Below are 20,509 nucleotides of genomic sequence, written 5' to 3'. Positions count from 1 at the left end.
CATCTCCATCTATTGCATATAATGTTGCAGTAGAAAATTGACATTGGCAATGATTTAAGGAGAATTTGGTTTAGAGATGTCTAGTAGTTGTTTAGCATATTACAGATACAAAATTTTTAAGTATCTATATTGTATATCAACTCATAATTATAGACTACGATTGCTTCAAGCCAGTATATCATAGCGAATCACTGCGTTGTACATTAACTGTTATGCGTGGTCAATTGTCATGAAAGAAATATTTTATTTTAATATGTTTTAATAAAAACAAAAATAGTGCATAAAATGAACAAATATGTAGCAAAAAATAAAATGCTTTTGTGTTATTGAATTGTATTGCTTTTCGTCTATTTTACTTTTAAATTACTAATTAATTAAATTAATCCTTAGAATCTTCGCTCTTTACCGCGATTCGTCAGCACCAATTAATTGTACATTTATTATAATTTATAATGAACGAAATTAGTTAATTGCAATCAAATGCAATAATTATAATGAATTCATCGCTTGATCAAAGCCGATTGTCGAGTGCATTGTGTCGGTGCGACGACCCCGAGAAATGCGTGCGGCGCGCGCTCGCTGTATCGGCTGACGGCTCGGCGTCCGCGTCGCGCCGCGCCGTCGATCATGCGTCGCGTTTGTTTACTAACACGCTTGTATGTCACACATGCATACACACGGCATATGTTACGCATCACTTACAACTGTGTGACAAGGAAATTCTGCAGAATTGGGCACATTGATCAAACATATGCCATCGAAAGAAAAGAGCGGTTTATAAAACAATTCAATTTAATTTCATTCCGATCATTTGGAAAAGATCTAGTTACACATATATTTGTAATAATTACATGTGGCTTCTTTAAATTTCAATATATTTACTCTGTATTTGGAAAGATGGATGTTGTAAAAGAGATTTGCATCAAGGTGTTATAGGACGCAAAAAAGATTAGGTAACTTGTTTATGGTGGTACTTGTACCTATGTATGATATCAAATATGCATTGTTTACTGTAATAAAATCTACAAAACTTATCAGAGACACTACCACCACAGTCTCCAAGAGTAGTAAAGCATGAGAGGTATCATGGGCGTAACAAATTGTTCTATGATGTCCATGATCTATAGAGAACGGTTACCATTTGCCATCAAATAGGCCGTTAGCTTATTTGTCCATGTCAGTGGTGCTATTATAATTCTGGTTAAATAATTACCAAATTTTTAATTCAATTCAATTTATTTGTTGCATTCTACAATATTATTATGAAAGATGTTAGTAATGGATAAAGTACATTGTAGACCCTGTCGGGCGCAGCAATTAGAAGCGAGGGGGGCGTCGATTCTTAAATTTTCATAAAGATTTAAATAATTCAATTTCAATTTCATCAATTTAATTAAATTCGAATTAAATTCCAAATTAATTTAATTATTTTAACGATTTTTTTTTATTTTCATATATTTTATTTTATTTTAATGCAATTTAATGTAGTTGTTCATATTTTTATATCTATTTAGTATCATTATCAATTTTAGTATTATTAACTAAACCAGTAATATTTATATATTATGCGTTATTTTATTATTACAAATTTTTATCATTTAAATATTCATCTATATCGTTATAACATATTTTAGCTAATAGTTGTTTTAATTGTGATATGAATACTCTATGGAAACTATGAATTAACAATGGCCATGGCAACATCGCGTTCAAGAAATTCTCATGTTACCTAATTACTTGTGTAGACAGACACGTTGAGGTAATTTGTGGGTCTACAACGAAGCTCACGCTTGACAATACCAGTCTCGGTCGGTTCCCAGAATAATTGTTTTAACACTCCTCAGTTGAGAGACAACTCGAGCTTGTTACTGTTGCAGCTATTATAATACGATACGATACGCTGTAGTAACACTCACATATCACTCACTTAAAGACTAATAAAATAATATTATGATTTATTTATTGGTATTGCAGTTTAAAAATGACCAAATATTTGCACGCTTCCACAAACATGAAATTACAGGGGCAGTGTTTACATACATACATACATATCTGTCACGCCTGTCTCCCATTAGGGTAGCCAGAAACAATGGAACGCCAAATGTTTCGATTCAAACAAACCTCTTTCGTTTCTTCCACATTCATCAATCTTTTCATACACGCTCGCCGGCAGTGTTTACTATTCTATTTAAAATATTCTATATTTTTGTAAAATTAATTTAACTTTTAATTAATTTCAATTTACGATTGGCAATTGTGTAGGCTTAAATTCAAATTTGGACATAAGAAAATACACCGATGTATGACTATTATGTTTCAAAATCATATAGCGGGATAGATTGAAAACATTTGAATTTACAACGCAGAATTTTGGACTGCAAGTAGGTTTTGCTGCGTAAAAAGCAGTTTTTTGTCCCGAAAGTAAAAACAGAAGTTACAATCATCACAAAACATTTAATAGATGAAATAGAATTATAGAACCGAAATTAAGCATAAATATTAGAAAGTTGATTCAGAATTGGCCATGTAGAGGCATAAAATAGCCCGCAAAGAAAACTCGTATCAATTGAGAACTTTTTCCCTTGGTTTGGAACTCGCGCCATTTACAAACTATAAACGTTTCTATTTATTTAAATGAAATAATATTTTTAACTTTTAATGCATCTAGCGTTAAGTTTTAAAATTGGTGTCCAAAAGTTACTGTTTGTAACTCTTTATTTATTTTTGTTTTTCGTTCGAATTTTGAATCCAACATTTACATATAATGTTTTAGTTTCCTTTAGTTACAAAAGCAAACAATTTTAATACGGTTAGCTTTTGTATGGACTATAACATTTCGAGTAGGCGTTAACACTGTGACTAGAAGCAAGTCTCAAAAATAGTTTTATTTACATTTACCATTTATATAAAAAACATTAAGTTCATACTAATACCAGCATTAATGGCCACAAATACCTATTGTGTTTTATATTTATGGAGATGTGGTTGTAAATAATGATTTTATTTACATTCAAATGTCTGTTCGGAGCGCTTCCAAAAATAGAAAAAATTCTGAAAAGTAACTAAGAAATAACATGCGAATGTTAATTATTTTGTATTGTTATGAGGGTAGGTAGAAGATGCGAAATGTATTCGAAATTGTACCTTTGTTGCTTTTATACCAAAATATGGTATAACTATTAGGTAAAAGTATTTGCTTTCTGTCCGTCCATGCACGTCTGGCTACGACTGACAACATTCCAATATTTTAAATTTACATACATTATACATTAATAAAATAAATTACTTTCACAAGTGATAACACGCTCGACACGTTTTAATATCATCATTTTGCAACAAACAACATTATTGATTCTAGTTGTTGCCCTTCGACGAATGGAAGATCTCCCCCAATTAGAGGACTTAAAAAATACAATAGGTACACTGAACATACTGAAAATAGACTTTTTCCGATATCTATGTATCTATTATGTCTCTTTCTTCTTTATGATTACATAACCATCGCCGCGTGGTTCCGGCATAGAATGGGCCATCCCTTCCATTCCCGTGACTGTCATAAGAGGTGACTAAGGGAACTTAACAATTGAGGTATGGGCAGCAGCATCCCTCTCAAAACATCTCCAAACATCAAACTGCGGTTGTCAATCTGCCACTCAAGCGTAGCTACTACTGGCAAAATCTCCCCAATGGTAAACTGGCACAAGGGTTGCTACCATTCTGTATGGTAGTCTTTGGAGGATGCCTATGTTCAACAGTTGACAGATAATGGCTGATAATGATGATGATAAAGATATGTCCGTATGTTTATGAAATTTTTGTGACCCAACATTAAAAGAGTTTGGCTAGAGGCTTTTTTTATGGATGATAATGGAATGGTAACTCCGCCTGCGCTATCGGTATACACTGGCGGGGCACCAGTGAGAGGTGATAGGTGAGGATGAAAAGGCAGGTCAGGTGGCCTATCGTGACGAATTCAACGATAAATTAGTCACGGTGGTTTCCAGGAGGAACTGGGTGGAGGTCGACCTATAAGATAAATTGATAGAGGTGGAGACTAACCTTCACATTGCTAACAATGCCTTTCCCCGGATAGAGGCTTTGTGTTTAGCTAAACTATAGTCAACCATAACGATGTGCCACACTGGTTGGTATTCAAGTCGATCCTCGCCACCTTGATTGGCATGTCGAGTGTATTAACTCTGTATAAGTAAGTGCGGTAGAGAAAATAGTAGCTACATAGTTCCTCTCTCCTTCACTAAATACAATTTCCAAATACTCCACATTAAGACTGCGTAACCAATTAATAGTTTAATTGTTACTATCGCAAAAATTTACTTTAAGTAATTTAACATCAATTAGACACACTGATATAGCAAAAACTTGTTTGCTGGAATCCATTCATTAGGTGCGCCTACGCGGTCCGAGATTGGCGTCGGCGCATAAAAACATGGCGTATATGGAACGATGATACAATCGACTCTAAATCATGGACTATTGTTACTATTTACACATAAAGCAGTTGTAAAGCATGCATATGTAATTGTTGACGAGTTCAGAGTAAAAAATATATCATGATCAATAACTATAATTTAACAATAAAAAAAATTTATAACATATGTTAACTAAACAGCACGCATTAATATAAGGGTTGTTCTATATAGAATGGTAGATGACTTACAAAATGGAAGATTATTTACATATTATTATGAGATGAGTCGAATTAAATATGGAACACAATCGACAACGAATGAATGAGGCGAATTTGCTCAATAATTCTGCTGTTAATTAATATTACGATTTATATATTGTAACAATTCGTGTGCTATTGTATGAGTTATATACCTAACACAAAGATTAATTTTAAATTATCTTTATTCAAACACACTTGTTTACAAGCACTTTTAAATCGTCATTTTTTTTATCTACTGCAAGGTTTCGGAAAGTTGTTATCTGTTGAGAAGAGCCCCCAAGAAACTCAACTGTTATTCTTTTAAATCTCTGTTACCATTATGTGTATTTATTTAAATGTACTGTGTCTAAAATTATATGGTCATTAAAAAGCCCGTGCATGATTGACTAACACCGTGCAGGTTTGTCATTCATATAATCGTTTAGAGTGTAATAGGTTTTGTTCAATAAGTGTTTTTAATAACAGTTTTAAATTTATTAAAAGGGAGATCCAAAATATTCTTCGGTATCTTATCGGTATTTAATGCCCATTCCTATAAAAGACCTATTATTAACTATTTCTAAACGATACTTCGAAACAGCAAGTTTGTATTTGTATCTAGTATTAAGATTATTTAGATCACTGTTTTTAAGAAACAGTTGAAGATTGCTACGTATAGACATGCTATATACTATACTGCGTATATTAAATAGGAAGTCATATAATATCGTACAAAGAAAAACTTTCCACGATGAATTTTCGTATAATAAAGGTTTTTTTTTTTTTATACTACTTAGAATGGCAAACAAGCTGACGGCCCACCTGATGGAAAGTAGTAACCGTCGCCTATAGACATGAGCAGTACCATGGACATAATAGAGTATACTGTTTCGCCCATGATACCCCCCATGCGTTGCCATTCCTGAGGACTCAGGTGTTATTCCTCTGTACCCAGTAAATTCACGCCATATCCCATCCTTCAAACCGAAACACAGTTATGCAAACACAACTGCTTCACGGTTGAAACACGAATGGGACAGAGGTACCCAAGCAATCGACTTTTGTACAAAGTCTCCCTCTAAAGGTAGGTAGGTTATACACGTTGTTGTAATATAATGACATCTTCAAACATAAAAGCGGTTACATTGAAATAAAAGCAGAAGTTATAAGGGAATAAGATAAGAATCGGCGAGATTATCTCGTTTGTGGATGAACATGGTATAGAACACGAACCCGGTACAGCACGTTCTGACCACAACTCGAACCACAATCCACGCTACAATACAGGCCGGAGAAACTCGTAAAATCGCAATTTTCACGGCGCACAACCGCTTACTCAACACAGATAACATCGCACATACATAACACGTGCATAATTTCACTATACAAAAAGTTACAGCCACAAAAATTGAAATTCAGGTTGAACGACCACTCAATAGCTGTTCGTAAGGAATGCGTCAGAGGTACTCACCAACAGTCTTGTTGATCCAGTCGGCCAGATCCTCTTGAAGGGGGAAAAGTTGCCTCGCCTGCGAGTATAGAATCTTCTCCCGGTAGAAATCTTCATCCTCCGAGCACGGCGTCTGCGCGGCCAGAGCGCAGTCGGCGCGCTCGAAACTGCTGCTCATCTTTCTGTTCACAACTATATCTCCGTGACCGACGTGGCGTTCCTCTTCTTTGCCTCCTTCGAATGTGCTCCGGACGTACTCGAACGCATTGGTCCTCTCGAAAGCGTTAAAGATCCGATCAAAGTTCCCGCTCAGCGGTCTGTCGAAGCTGTTGTCGGCAGTGCTCGGCGAGGACACCGGCCCCCACGACGTCCGGTTCCCAATAGCTGTGGGACCGCACCGATAGTACGCCATACTGGTCCGCCACCAACCTACGACAGAACACAAATCAATTAGGCTCGTCACAAAATTGTATTAATGGGTTTTTTATATCATGACATCAGTCGTAATGAGGATATAATCGTTGCCATATTTCAGAGCATAATGACCTTCGTAATACTACGCGGTTATGAATGAAAAGATCGTATTAAAATCATATTTCTACTGCTCATTTGCATGTTTAACAAGGGCCATATTGTCCAAGTGTATTACGGCTACTAAACTAATGAAGACGCGAAGGTCGCTTTGACAGACAGCTATTAAGATACAAAGCTGATGATCGTTTTGTAGAAAAATATTACAATGACAGGTTATAATTTGAGCAGAACGAATGATGGTTTTAATTGTCTGTTAATAACAATAATGTTAGCTAACAAAACATGATCCTTGTGGAAAATAATGTACCACAGTATTAGGCGTGAGGTGGAGGCCGTGCAAAATGAAGTATCAAGAAGTAACTACGAGTATAATATTCTGAAATCGACAAAGTATCGATTGTTTTGATGACAATAATGATTTCTTTCTTGTATTAATGTGAAATGTGAATATTTATTTATGAAATTGGATACTTTTTAAAACATTTCTATTCTTTCATGCTTGGTAAATCGATGACGTGACAGCGCGATTAATGCGCTTTGTTTAGTTTCACGAATCCGGTCACTTAGTTTCGACATAAGACTATCTTATAGTTTCGACTTGGTTTACCTAGTGCTAAGTTAAGATTATATAATGATAATACATAAAAAATATACTATAATATAATATACATAAATACACACTATAAGATACAAAAATTCCTGTTTTAACCTAAGATTGGAAAAGAGAGAGAGTTGTTTAGTACTAACAAACAAGCAGAGTAAAAACCAGAGGCTTTTCTGAGACGTCATACATTCTGTTTACTAAAATATATATATCGTAATTAATATAACATGTTTTTTTACACTAACTTGGGCCATTAGCTTGTTTGCCATTCTAAGTTGCATTAAAAGGAAAACCTTCCCTGATTCTTATTTACTCTAGGAATAGACATAATCCATAGTACGGTAGTACACAAGTGGCGATCCTGAAGTATGGGAGAACCGGCGGCGAAGTTCGTGGACCGCGGTTAGATCACAGGCGGCCCTTATATGTAACTGATGCGATGTACGTGACCAACAGCTCAGTGCGAGCTGAATGCGCAGTTACCGCCAGGATGAAGTTCCGGGTACTATCACTATTACCTGATTTTTATCTACTTCTGATATATCTTCCCAGACAGACAAAATAGAACACCTTAAGATGTGATAGAAGGGCTTGATAGAAAGTGACAGATAACCGTTGTCTTGGCATGAATAATAATCAATAACTCACTAACATCCCTTTATCAGGTACTGGTAGTTTTTATAGTTTGTCTCTCAGTAAGCTTATATATGTTACTGTAATCTAAGGTTTTAACAGTAAATCTTCGGATTTTCCGACATGAGTTCGTAAATCTAAGGTTATTTTTTAAATGATCATCTTTGGGGCTTTCACCAAATCACATTTAACATAACCTATCTTTCTAATCACCATGAGTACAAACACCATGTACTATGTCTAAATATGTCTGATACTGTATTTTTTATATTATTCTTTAAGTGGTGCAATAAATAGTTACTAATAAATAAAGAGTTACTTTCATTTATATAAAAAAAAAATATTGTAGATACAATGTTGCAACTTCTATAATTGCATACTATATGATCGCACGATCGTACATTGTTCACTATTGCTTCAATTATCTATTTCCTTATTGGTTTAAATGTCAAAAAGATTGGATTCACGAAATGCATGTCAAATGGAGTGTCGCGACGGGTGGTCACGCGCTGTCGTCGGCCAAACGTACCGAACAACCGGAGACAATGGACCGTGCGCAGGCGCAACGTCGGCCTCACTTACTGTATCCAAATAAAGGTAGATTGTAAAGTTATCTCACAAGTAGTTGATAGTCGTGCCCCTCGTTATCAGTTTAAGGAAATTGTATTTTCTCATCTTTTCAGCGGTTCCCTACGAATGCATACACATATCCATAATTTATAAATGCCAGAGACACCAAGAAAATGTCAATCTCTTTTGATCAAAATTAAATAAATAAAATTGAGTTTCGATTGGGTTTCTTATTAATTTTGTTTTAAAATGCCAGTTACTCTATGGAAGGATTGCCTACTAATTAGATGACAACATTTTTAAACTTTGTCGATCAGTTGAGGCTACAAAAATCAAATTAATTCCTATACTATTTCTTTTTTAAACGCAGGGTCATTTACTTAAGTGCTAATGCTAAATACTGTAGACAATTTTTGTCATATATCCAGTACATCATTGGTTTCTTGAAAAGGCTGTAATGTTAAAGTGCTCGTAAACGAATCGCAACCATATAGGTAAATCTCTAGATCTCGAATTAAATTATATGTATTTGGCTGGGGGAACCCTAACAGAAATGTTTTCGTGATTTCGTGAGTACAATACGGTTGCTAGTGTCATCAGGTGGGACGAGCCGGCACCGAGCCCGTCCCAACCGCCGCATACGGAAATAAAATCGATCTCACCAAATTGGGACTATACTTTGCATAACTCACCACACTTTCATTTCAAATTGAATTCTATTTTTGTTAGAAAAGATTTGCAAACTCTTTGACGACAATACTGGTAATATAGCACGCGATTCAGACATCGCGGTTTTCCTTACGGAAGGCATCTTTTGGCTTCGCCTCGCCTGCGGTTTTCATCGACCGGTCACAATATGTAGGTATATGTTACGTCTGTCTAACCCTATTAAATGTAATACAATCTTTAAATTGCGGAAGTTCAATTCTGCGTAGTTGCTTTCCATGTGGTCAGTTGAGGTTAGAACAGGATATACTAGTATACAAGTACGTACGTAATATATAAACTTTCCTTTTTTAAAAAAAATTGGAAATTAAAAATACCTGGAACGGGAGTTCATTACACAGTTTCTTTTATTTAAAATTGTAACTGATGATTACTTAAACTGAAATAAATAGCACCTTTTTTATAACACAAGTGGCAAACGAGCAAGAGGCTCACCTACCACCGCCCAAGAGCACCCCCAATATTAGAGGCAGGTGTGTCGCCGACCTTTTAAAAAGGAATATGCTTTTTTTAGAGGTTATGATGTCGTATTGGTTCGGAAATACTGCTACTAGCAGCAGTGTTCGTTTTGGAATTAACTTCTGGAAGATGATTCCAAAACGGATACGAGAGAGGGACCAAAATATTTACTTAAGGGCCTTAAAAGCGAGAAGATACGACAAACGGCGTCTTTTCTGCGGTGATCGCGCAGACTTGTGTCTTCTTAGGGTTAAATGGAACAAGATTGTGTTCGTCCCAGGTCCCAAACTTGATCGAGTGAAGTTTCAATTTCAGACACAAGTCTATTCCGGCACTCATCGGTATGTGCCCGCGAGATCTTTGCATGACCGGTATATAATGCATCTCCTGTACTGTCGTCTGCAAAGCAATGAATATTACTGATCTGTAACATATCATAGTAATGTCATGTAACATAACACAGCCTTGCAGGAAATGAGCCTTTTATAGTTTCAGGTTTTAAATCACATCATGCTCCGTTGACTACGCCCTTAATGCTTCGTTCTTTGAGAAAACTGGTGACCCACCTGCACAATTTTGCAGGCAATTAAAACGAAGGTAGTTTTGAAAGCAGCGCTTCATGCCACACGTGATCAAAGGCTTTTGCAATATCAAGACAAACAGTATTTTCCCGAATGAAATATTATGAGTCGAAAACAATGAACGAAACTTCTTTCTACTTATCGTCATCATTATAACATAATGGTCATCCTTTCACTGTTGAACATAGCTCTCATATAACGTCACAAAATACAATCCCGCGCCACTGGCTTTCCGCAACACTTAAGAGGTGGTCACTGTTGGTAGATATAACTATATAATACTCACTTATTGGGGAGAAGGGACTGTTAGCACTGGAGTTTGACAGACTCATTGCTAGCAATATGCCCTATTAGGTCGTCCTCCACGTGGTTCCCCCTGGAAACCACCGTGAACAATTCTTGTTGAATTCGTCACGATGGGCCAACCGGCCTGCTTCATCCTCACCTATCATCCTTCACTGGTGCCCCACCGGTGTATACCGATAACGCAGGTGGGGTTACCATTCCATTATCACCCATTTAAAAAAAAATACTCACTTATTACTATAAGAATAAAGATTTTCTCCTATGATATTACTATAATAAGTAATAACACGACGCGTCTCGTTGTTAACACTACAAAAACCTTTAAAACTACTACATTTATAAACAAACTAAAGGGACTAATACTTTAATGATTAAATTTCAACTTGCTAATGATAGTGTCATTAGCATGTTAACATTAACTTGTTAGCCGTTAACGACACTAGTAACCTATTTACGTTAATATAAGTTTTAACAATTTAATAACATCGTCAACGGTTTATTTGATTAGTCATAACTCATACATTATATTATCATAAATTACCACGCGTGATTGAATCGGAAAGGTGGAATAATCCATTACTAATTAGTTCTATAGTTTGTGGCACCCACATGTCCGGTGACACCATGACAATGGTGTTATTTTAAGAACTTTGTTTCTAACAACTACTTACCAATAGAAAATTTTTGTGCGCTTGAGTACGTCTGCCTTCTTTTTGATACCAAACAATCTATTTGTGTGTTGTTCTGGTGAAATTAAGATAAATTACTGGATATTGTGAATCGAGGTGTCCATCTTTTAAACATCGCCAATGTGCAAATGTCATGTTATGCTTTTCTATATAGAATTGAGTTTAAATGGTTAGCACATCCATTAAAAGTGTTCTGCGAGTGGTACACGGTGGTGCACAGATTTTCCAGACGTGTGTAGGTTGAAAACCAACAAAAAATATACACACCTCCTACACTAACATGGCAGCTGGGCGCACCATATTGTTATGGGAGATTCAGATTTTTTTCTTGTACTTTGAATCATGTTTATTTTGGTAAAAATATTTAGTTTCATTGACAGAACAGTTTGCATATTAGTTTAGGTGCAAAATGACGTTAATAATTTAGATTTCATTTTGCACGATTGGCAAAACAAACTGATAAAAGTGTTATTTTTATTTTTCAATCGATTTTACAAATGTACATCTTAATTATAATGTTTTTTCTCCCAATTATCGATTATTTTTATTTATATTTTTTATTTTTTCCAATTCTAAAATGATTTTAATTTTTTTTAATCAAACTCAAAAAGGAAATTCTCAGTTTGGTCGTATTTTTTTCTTATATTTGTTGCATCGTCTTCATCTTTTTTTTTTTATCTGAAATAAAGGATATACTTACAGGTTGGTCCCATAGAAATTTTATAGAAATCGGTTCAGTAGTTTTGAAATCAAAATAACAAGTTTTGCCACAATTGAAGCAGTTTTTTTTTGTGGAACGCAATCTTTAATTAGTATTTGAAAGGTTTCCCGTGATAGTTTCATTTGTAACAGTTATTTTTTCGTCAAAATTGAAGTTAATATCTTTTTCAACAATGTTGATGAACGACTTTCAATATGAAGTTAAGCAGTACGTGAGTTATTTTCTCAAGTCGGCTATTGCTGGACATCTGTCATGCAAAGTACACTTGAACCTACATAGGGCACTAAGCACTTGCCCACGCGTCTCCGAATAGGTCAAGTTGAGCGGGCGCGCCGCTCGACTAAAACGTATTTACGCAAATAACACGTTATGGGCTCATGCACTTAAACATCCATTCTTATCAACTTTGGCGGCGTCAATTTGTACGTTTATGTAAACCATTAACACCAACCAACTTATTTGACAAGTTCATTAAAACGGAACCACGTAGGTATAAAGTTTACTGACAAATATTCAATAAATGACATGTGACAAAGTGACGAAAAGCTGTCAAAGTGTAATATTTTTAAAGATGAAATTAGAACCGTTATATTTACTTTGCGAAATCAATGTATTTATGAGCTTTAACTAAGCTCCATTTCATTTTTATTTATAACGCTACTGGCTTTACGCGGCTTCGTCCGCGTAACCGGGATATGTTTAGTGACCGGGATAAAAAGTAGCCTATAAAGAATTCCTTCCTCTTCTAAGGAATTCCTTCTCTATCTAAGGAATTGTTCGGATTGATACCTGCTGCTGATTTTCACCATCGTACAACCCGCCACAAACTAAAGTTTCATCCTAACCATCGGGACGAGTGACGGTCCTCCACCGTATGTTTTTCAAGGCACTTTCTTTCACGCACAACCACTCTTTGGAATCAACTTCCAGCAGCAGTATTTATGAAACGATACGACATCATAACCTTCAAGAAAAGAGTATATTCCTTTTTAAAAGTCCGGCAGCACACCTGCAATGCCGCTGGTGTTGTGGGTGATCATGGGCGGCAGTAGTCACTTAACATCAGGTGAGCCGCATGCTTGTTTTTCCTCTGTGTAGTAAAAAAATCTCATAAAGTATTTGTACACCAAATTTCATAGTGATTGGTTACGCCGTTAAAGCGCTATAAGGTATTAAACAAACAAACTCATGAGAGACTTATCTCTCCATGACTTATCATGGCAATGTATTTGAGATGCCTACCGTGAGTGCCTCAGTATATTTTTTCAATAGATGATAATGGAACGGCAACCCCGCCTGCGCTAATGGTTTACACTGGCGGGCACCAGTGAGGGATGGCAGGTAAGAATGAAGAGGCAGATCAGAGGTCCATCGTGATGAATACACTTGGGATTTAGCAAGATGATTTCCGGAGGTACCACGTGAAGGTCGACTAGCATTGGAACTGGTATTTCGCTTTACTAACAATCCCTTCCTCCTCTCCACCCCCAACCTGGAGTATATTCAGTGACATACAAGATGTTACTGATGTAATAGGCAACTATTACTGCTTTTCATCAGTAATATTATACTATTAATCCGTAGCTGGGGGAAAGGGATTGTTAGTAATGGAAACTGAGAATATCTAGCTGCTAGAATGCTACCAATATACCTAATTAGGTCGACTTCCACGCGGTCCTCTTGGAAACTATAATATATATATGGTTAATTCCTGACGTAAAAGTCTGCTTTCGTTAGCATAAAAAATATCCTTAATAAATTTGTGTTGCAAATATTCAAGTTCCTTCATATGTTTAAACCTAATCGAGTAATAACAGACAAACGTCCTCACAAACTTTCCTATATTAATACTAGTAGAATAAGCGGGATATGGCGTTTTGAATCGTGATTGCTAACGACGTATCTACTCAGACAATGAGACACGTGATTACGCGGAGCAAGGATAAGGAGTGTCGCAAACTTTCTACCCTCTTATGGGCCGGGACAATGATCCGAGGAGCTAACGATCTCAATAGTCCGGAGCGTTGCTCCCGTGGCCACTGCCATAATTGGATAATCGCATGTACTCCCCCCTTCCCCTACTCCCTCCTCCTACCACATATGCACACCTACCGCTCGTACAAATGATTTATTTCAATATAAATATACGTTTTTAACGTATTCCAAACGAAATAAGTTCTTAATTTGTCTGTATTTTTTCCATTATATAGGCATTATTTTCGCTAATTCGTAACCTAAATATATAAATAATTACTTTTACTACAGATTTCACTTTATATTCTCCTTGTTCTTTCCAATGTTTAGAGATGAGAGGTAATACTCAGCGTAAATTTGAGTTATTTTTTTAATCAACTTAGAATGGCAAACAAGCTAACGGTCCACCTGATGGAAAGTGGTAACCGTCGCCTATAGACATGAGCAGTACCATGGACATGACAGAGTATACTGTTTCGCCAATGATATCCCCCATGCATTGCCATTCCTGAGGACTCAGGTGTTATTCCTCTATAAATTCACGCCATATTCCACACTTCAAACCGAAACACAGCCATGCAAACACAACTGCTTCACGGTTGAAACACGAATGCGATAGAGGTACCCAAGCAATCGACTTTTGTACAAAGTCTCCCTCTGGTTGAGTCCAGTCATAACGAAACCACTAAGGTTGTATATAGAAATGCAAGTGTGTTAAAATGCCTATCGTCTGCATAGACCTTTAAAAAAATTAGATTAGTTTATTTATTTTTATTCTTTCAGGTAGTTAGTTATTACCTTATTTATTTTGGCGGGAAAAAGAAAAGTCAAATAAGATGAAGAAATTTGAAACTCGATACTGGTAAAAATCTTTTCTAATATAAAATTGACGTGATTAGAAGATGTAAATAGGTATTTAGTACTTATTTAAAAGAGTTTGTAATTCTTTCACAGATTACCCTTGTGCCCCTTTTACCTACTTTATTGTAGCTATCAAATAAAATACTATCGGTTAAGTAGGAATCAGAGTCACGTACAAAGTATTAAATCTACTCTACATATTGTTATGTAAATTAAGGTATGCCCGTTGAATTTGTTAAAGGCGAATCTGGATGATTTAAAAAATATAAGAAACCAAGGTACAAGTATTATATTTATACAATGTAGGCTGTATAAATATAAACTTATCCAATAATGCCTATGTCCGTAAATTCGTCTATGTGGAATTTGAAAAGTAAGTTAAAAATACAAAAGTAAGTTTATATCTCACTCTTTTATCGCCTTTTTAGTGATTACTTTGTGCCTCTTAATTTTGTGCTCACGACTTTTAACCGACTTAAAAAATAAGGAGGTTCTCCTTTTTAATCTCTTTAGAATTTTAAAACAAAAAGCATTTTTTAATCAACTTACAATGGGGGGAAAGGGATTGTTAGTAATAGAGACTGAAAATCCCATTGCTAGCAATATACCCAACCAGGTCGACCTCCTCGCGGTTCTCCCTGGAAACTATCATGGTTAATTCCTGATGAATTCATCATGTTAGCGCAGACGTTAGCGCAGGCGGGGTTACCATACCATTTTCACTCATCAAAAAAAAAAAAAAAAAAAAGATCGCCGGATAAGCATTTGTTTCGATATCGTAATCTATTTACATATTTTTTGTACAATGATTTCTCATTATTTTTGAACATATTCGTGCCTACAGTAGCAGCAATACTCGAGAAGAAGTTACTGCACACTGCATTTTTTATGCAACCTAAAATGGCGTAAATAAGCTAATCGCCCGGTTGCATTTGCTTGTATGCTGTCGTAACTCAAAAATCTTTGTTTTCCATTAATTGATAGTTAGAGAGAATCAAATTTCAAGAGATAATCTGTTTTTTTATGCTATAAAGAACGTTGGAAGTCTAGAGTTTCTGACCAATGTTCCAAAATTCTCGTCCCAAGTAGTACAAAGACACAATCTACTTTCTACTATTTGAGGTTTTTTAGCAGCTGCACACATTTTAAAATTGGTAGACAGTTGAAGAGAGTCAAATTTCATGAAATAATCAGCTTGTTTTAAGCAATAGGCACATCTAAACCTAAATATTTATGCTATTTGAAGTAATTAGCAGCAGCAAATATTTTAAAATCTATTTTTTTTATACAAAATGGCAAACAAGCTGACGGCCCACCTGATGGAAAGTGATAACCGTCGCCTATAGACATGGGCAGTACCATGGACATAACAGAGTATACTGTTTCGCCCATGATACCCCCCACGCGCTGCCATTCCTGAGGACTCAGGTGTTATTCCTGTGTACCCAGTAAATTCACGCCATATCCCACCCTTTATACTAAAACACAGCCATGCAAACACAACTGCTTAACGGTTGAAACACGAATGGGACAGCAAGGTACCCAAGCAATCGACTTTTGTACAAAGTCTCCCTCTGGTCTTCGAAAGATCATGTTATTTAGAGGGTATTGTGATTTATGTTTACTACATGTATTTTGTAATCAAGCCGACGACACATCAACACCACATCTCAAAATTAGATACGTTTATACAATTATATTCGCTTTCATTCGTTCAGCTCCATTTTTGCGGTCGTTATGGTTGAGATCCCGAGAGATACGAGCTTCAGAATTGTGTTAAAGAAATATAATATTGTAATAACAGTAACAGTGGTTTCGTAACTCGCAGGAAACCACTTCCATGCCTGTTACGACCCATACGTACTTGGAGGTTTCGGCCACTCAAGAATAACTACGACTTGTTGAGTGAATTGAATGAATGCATTTTATATTTATTAATTTTATAAATACGTTATAAAGTTCTCAGTGTCATACATTACATTAATATTGAAAGAGCTCAACAACTTTACTGATAAAAATTTCGTAAACATATATTATATTGGAAGATAGTATGTTTTGGCGTATTTGAAACTGTTTTTCAGTAGCAGCGTGGCTTCTTGAAATAAGACACTGTACTCTCAGACATGTATTTTTATAATAACTGTCTTGGAATAGGCACCAGACAATTTTGAGGTGGGCCAGTCAGCTTACCCATCCCTTAAATGCACTAATGGTAGAAAGAACTAAAATTACCTATATTTCAAGCTACTAAAAGGAGAAGGAGAAATTCTTTTTTGTGTATATATTTATTTAATATTTAGTTATCAGTACGGATTCATGTTTCCAAGAACTTGGATGCATTAGTTAAAGCTATTTATTCAATCTAAACAGCGTTTTAGTAACTAAATCATCACTTAATAGACGTGGACGTACCGAGTGTGTGTATATACAGTGTTATAACGACAAAATTGGTGCTAAACTCACCACTCCTTTTACCAACGCCTGATTGTAGATAATTTGAGTAATTGTTTTATAGTCCGCAGTAAATTCTCCGCACATGGAGGACGTTGCTCATCTCTATACGGAGCGATGACAGTATTCTGAACGTGTTACGTTTTATATAATAGATCACAGATGTAGATTTGAATTGATTACAACTGCAATGTACATCTTTTTTTATACAACTTAGAATGGCAAACAAGCTGACGGCCCACCTTATTGGAAAGTGGTAACCGTCGCCTATAGACATGTGCAGTACTATGGACATAACAGAGTATACTGTTTCGCTCATGATACCCCAAGTTATTAATAACAATACCTATTATTATTATTAACAATAAGTTATTTATACACACACAAACAGATATTTAAATGCCGTTGCCATGCGTTGCCATTTCTGAGGACTCAGGTGTTATTCCTCTATATACTACAAATTTACTGCCATATCTCACCATTCACACCGAAACACAGCCATTCAAACACAACTGTTTCACGATAGAAATCAAAAATCTCCCTCTGACAAAGACAAAATCTCCCTCTGGTTAGTGTTGATACAATAACTATTCATGTAACTAAAAACCATTTAAAATTGTGTTCCCCAAACAAGAAAAACCGTTTTCATATATATAGCAAAATCAGTTATTTTCGTTTAAAAACTAAACTAATAAACAGATTTTGATAAATTTTCTGTTTTTTATTATTTTATTAATATTTCTATTTATATTTATAACGGTATTTTCGAAAGAGTTTAACGCGTGAGATAGTTTGCTAACAATTATGAGGCTCCAAGAGACTACAGCATGGGCAAAAGGGGGGTAAAGAAGTTTCTTTAAGGTCGGTAACGCGCACGTAATACCCCTAGTAGGCGTTCATAGCCTACGGTAACTGCTTACCATCAGGTGGACCATATACTTGTTTACTACTTCAGTGGTATAAAAAAAAAATCGTATTTGTAACGTCAGACCAAAGTAGTTCAAAAGTGACACATTCAGTTCTCAATTCTTATATAAATTGGGATAATCACTATGTTTGTGGACCAGGCAGGTAGGTAAAGTAACTGTACGTACTGTCGTAGCTTCACACGCGGATGGAATACGTTATTTTCCGATCTATTCTAGAATTTTACGATGTTTTTTTATTAATGGATGTCACATACATTCCATAATAAATTTACTGCCTAAATTGATAAATAGATAGATAATTTATATGCATTACTTACAGCACACAAATAACAACAGACATCGATAGACATACACGGTGAAAAAAAATAAAACAATAGATATAAAACAAAAAACAAAATAAGTATATAAAAGAAGTAACAATTTTTTCTTTTCATGCGTGTGCCATAATAACACAATATCACAACTACAGTCTATTGTTTTGCCCTCAAAAGAGCAAAACACTGATATTATGTTGTAAATTGATTAATACTAACGGGTGTGTTTAATTAAAGTCAATAAGTAATGTATGTTCACAAGTTTTGTTTATTTTCATCCTTTAACATTGTAAATTTTATTAAATTAATTCACTAATGGTAAGACTTTATTTTTATTTTATTTCAACATATATATTTGATACATACATATATACATGATACATATATATTTGATATTTGGCACCTGCTACAGACAAAATAAAATATTATGTTACATAATTTGGTAAAAAAATACATTGGTGTTTTTATTTTTGCTGAATTTGGCGCAAAGCGTGAACACTCTATGAATGGCCACGAACAAAGCAACAAACATAAAAAGGTGCAGTTCCGTTTGGGTTTATTTCGAGGCGCGGTGCGCGGTGCGTGGTGCCGTGTAAAATGAATTGTGTCCATACTGACAACTAATTGATTTTGTCGATTTAGACCTTAAGTTACGTGCCACAAGAGCCATTTAGTATGTTTGCATTACGCATTTGCTAGGACAGGGCGGTGAAATGAGAGTTTAGGCGTAAAATACAAGCGAATAGACAAAAATAAAAAAAATATATAAACTTATCACACCAAGGCCATAAATAAAATTATTTAAGGAGACTAATTTATAATAATAATAATACTTTATTATCCAGACTACAATACGGTCCAATTTTGTTAGTAACAATTTTCTTACAAACTATGTTAGTCAAAAAAAAATTATGCATAGATTCGAGTATTAAGTTTTTAAAAGGTTCACAATAATTACTATAAATTTACGTTACAGTCATTATAAAATTCTATGCATTTTGAGTATTAAAAAAAAAAATATACGCTTAATATGTATTTGGAATGAATGATGGACATAGAAGAATTTTTACAACAGAAAAACTGGTAAGAGTTCAAGGTTATTTTAAATGGATGATAATGGAACCCCGTTCGCGCTATCAGTGTACGAGGGGTACCAGTGAGGAATGATAATGAAAAGGCAGGTCAGTTAGTCCATCATGATAAATTAACCTGTAATAGAACACATTAGTTTCCAGGGGGAACCGCGAGGAGGACGACCTGACAGGGTGTATTGCTGACAATGGGACTACTAATCCCCATTTTTTTTAAATCCATTACTCCTGTAGAGTACAAGGTTAGAGTTTCTATTTTTCTCACAAGGTACGTGCTGAATATTAGCGCTGCGGGTACTCCATAGCTTAATGCTGAGTTGGTTACCCTTTCCCATTGGCAGCATCTAAACCCACCTACATAATGTTTATGTGCTTGTAATAGTGAATAAATAATTTATTTATCTATCTTTATTTTTAACATGGCCAATGAATATGTTTCTACCGTGAAGCAGTTGTGTTTGCATGGCTGTGTTTCGGTTTGAAGGGTGGGATATGGCGTGAATTTACAGGGTACAGAGGAATAACATCTGAGTGCTCAGGAATGGCAACGCATGGGGGGTATCATGGGCGAAACAGTATATTCTGTTATTTCCATGGTACTGCTCATGTCTATAGGCGACGGTTACCACTTTCCATCAGGTGGGATCCGTCAGCTTGTTTGCCATTCTAAGTTGTATAAAAAAAAACCATGAAATGTATTCCGAAATTTTGAGGGCGAGCGAAATACAAATTTGATGTTAAAATTACATAATAAATACCATTTAAAAATATTATGAATGTTAAAATATCGTTTCTTTCTTTGGAAAATATTTTAACATTTTTAAGTCCAAAGACTTTTATAATGGGATTTATGACGAACGAAATATTAAGCTCCATTTTATGGCTCGATTTCGGTATGAACAACAACACCAAAATAGAGTCCGAAAATTCGGGATTACATTTCATGG

General features: G+C 35.3%; 1 protein-coding gene across 6 annotated transcripts in view; it reads right to left on the bottom strand.

Moving 5' to 3' along the window:
* Window positions 1-20,509, bottom strand: part of LOC113512090 (GAS2-like protein 3) — a 132,978-nt gene that overhangs the window by 16,880 nt on the left and 95,589 nt on the right. For all 6 annotated transcript variants that reach the window (XM_026895865.3, XM_052896785.1, XM_031909124.2 and 3 more), the window contains exon 3: window positions 6,141-6,548. In XM_026895865.3, coding sequence (XP_026751666.2) covers window positions 6,141-6,531 — 391 coding nt within the window. In that variant the 5' untranslated portion in view covers window positions 6,532-6,548. The remainder of the gene's footprint in view (window positions 1-6,140; window positions 6,549-20,509) is intronic.

The sequence above is a fragment of the Galleria mellonella genome, unplaced genomic scaffold (assembly GCF_026898425.1).
Source record: "Galleria mellonella isolate WM207_F2 unplaced genomic scaffold, CSIRO_AGI_GalMel_v1 utg34, whole genome shotgun sequence".
Taxonomy (NCBI): Eukaryota; Metazoa; Arthropoda; class Insecta; order Lepidoptera; family Pyralidae; genus Galleria; species Galleria mellonella.
This window is presented reverse-complemented; position numbering and strand designations above follow the sequence as displayed.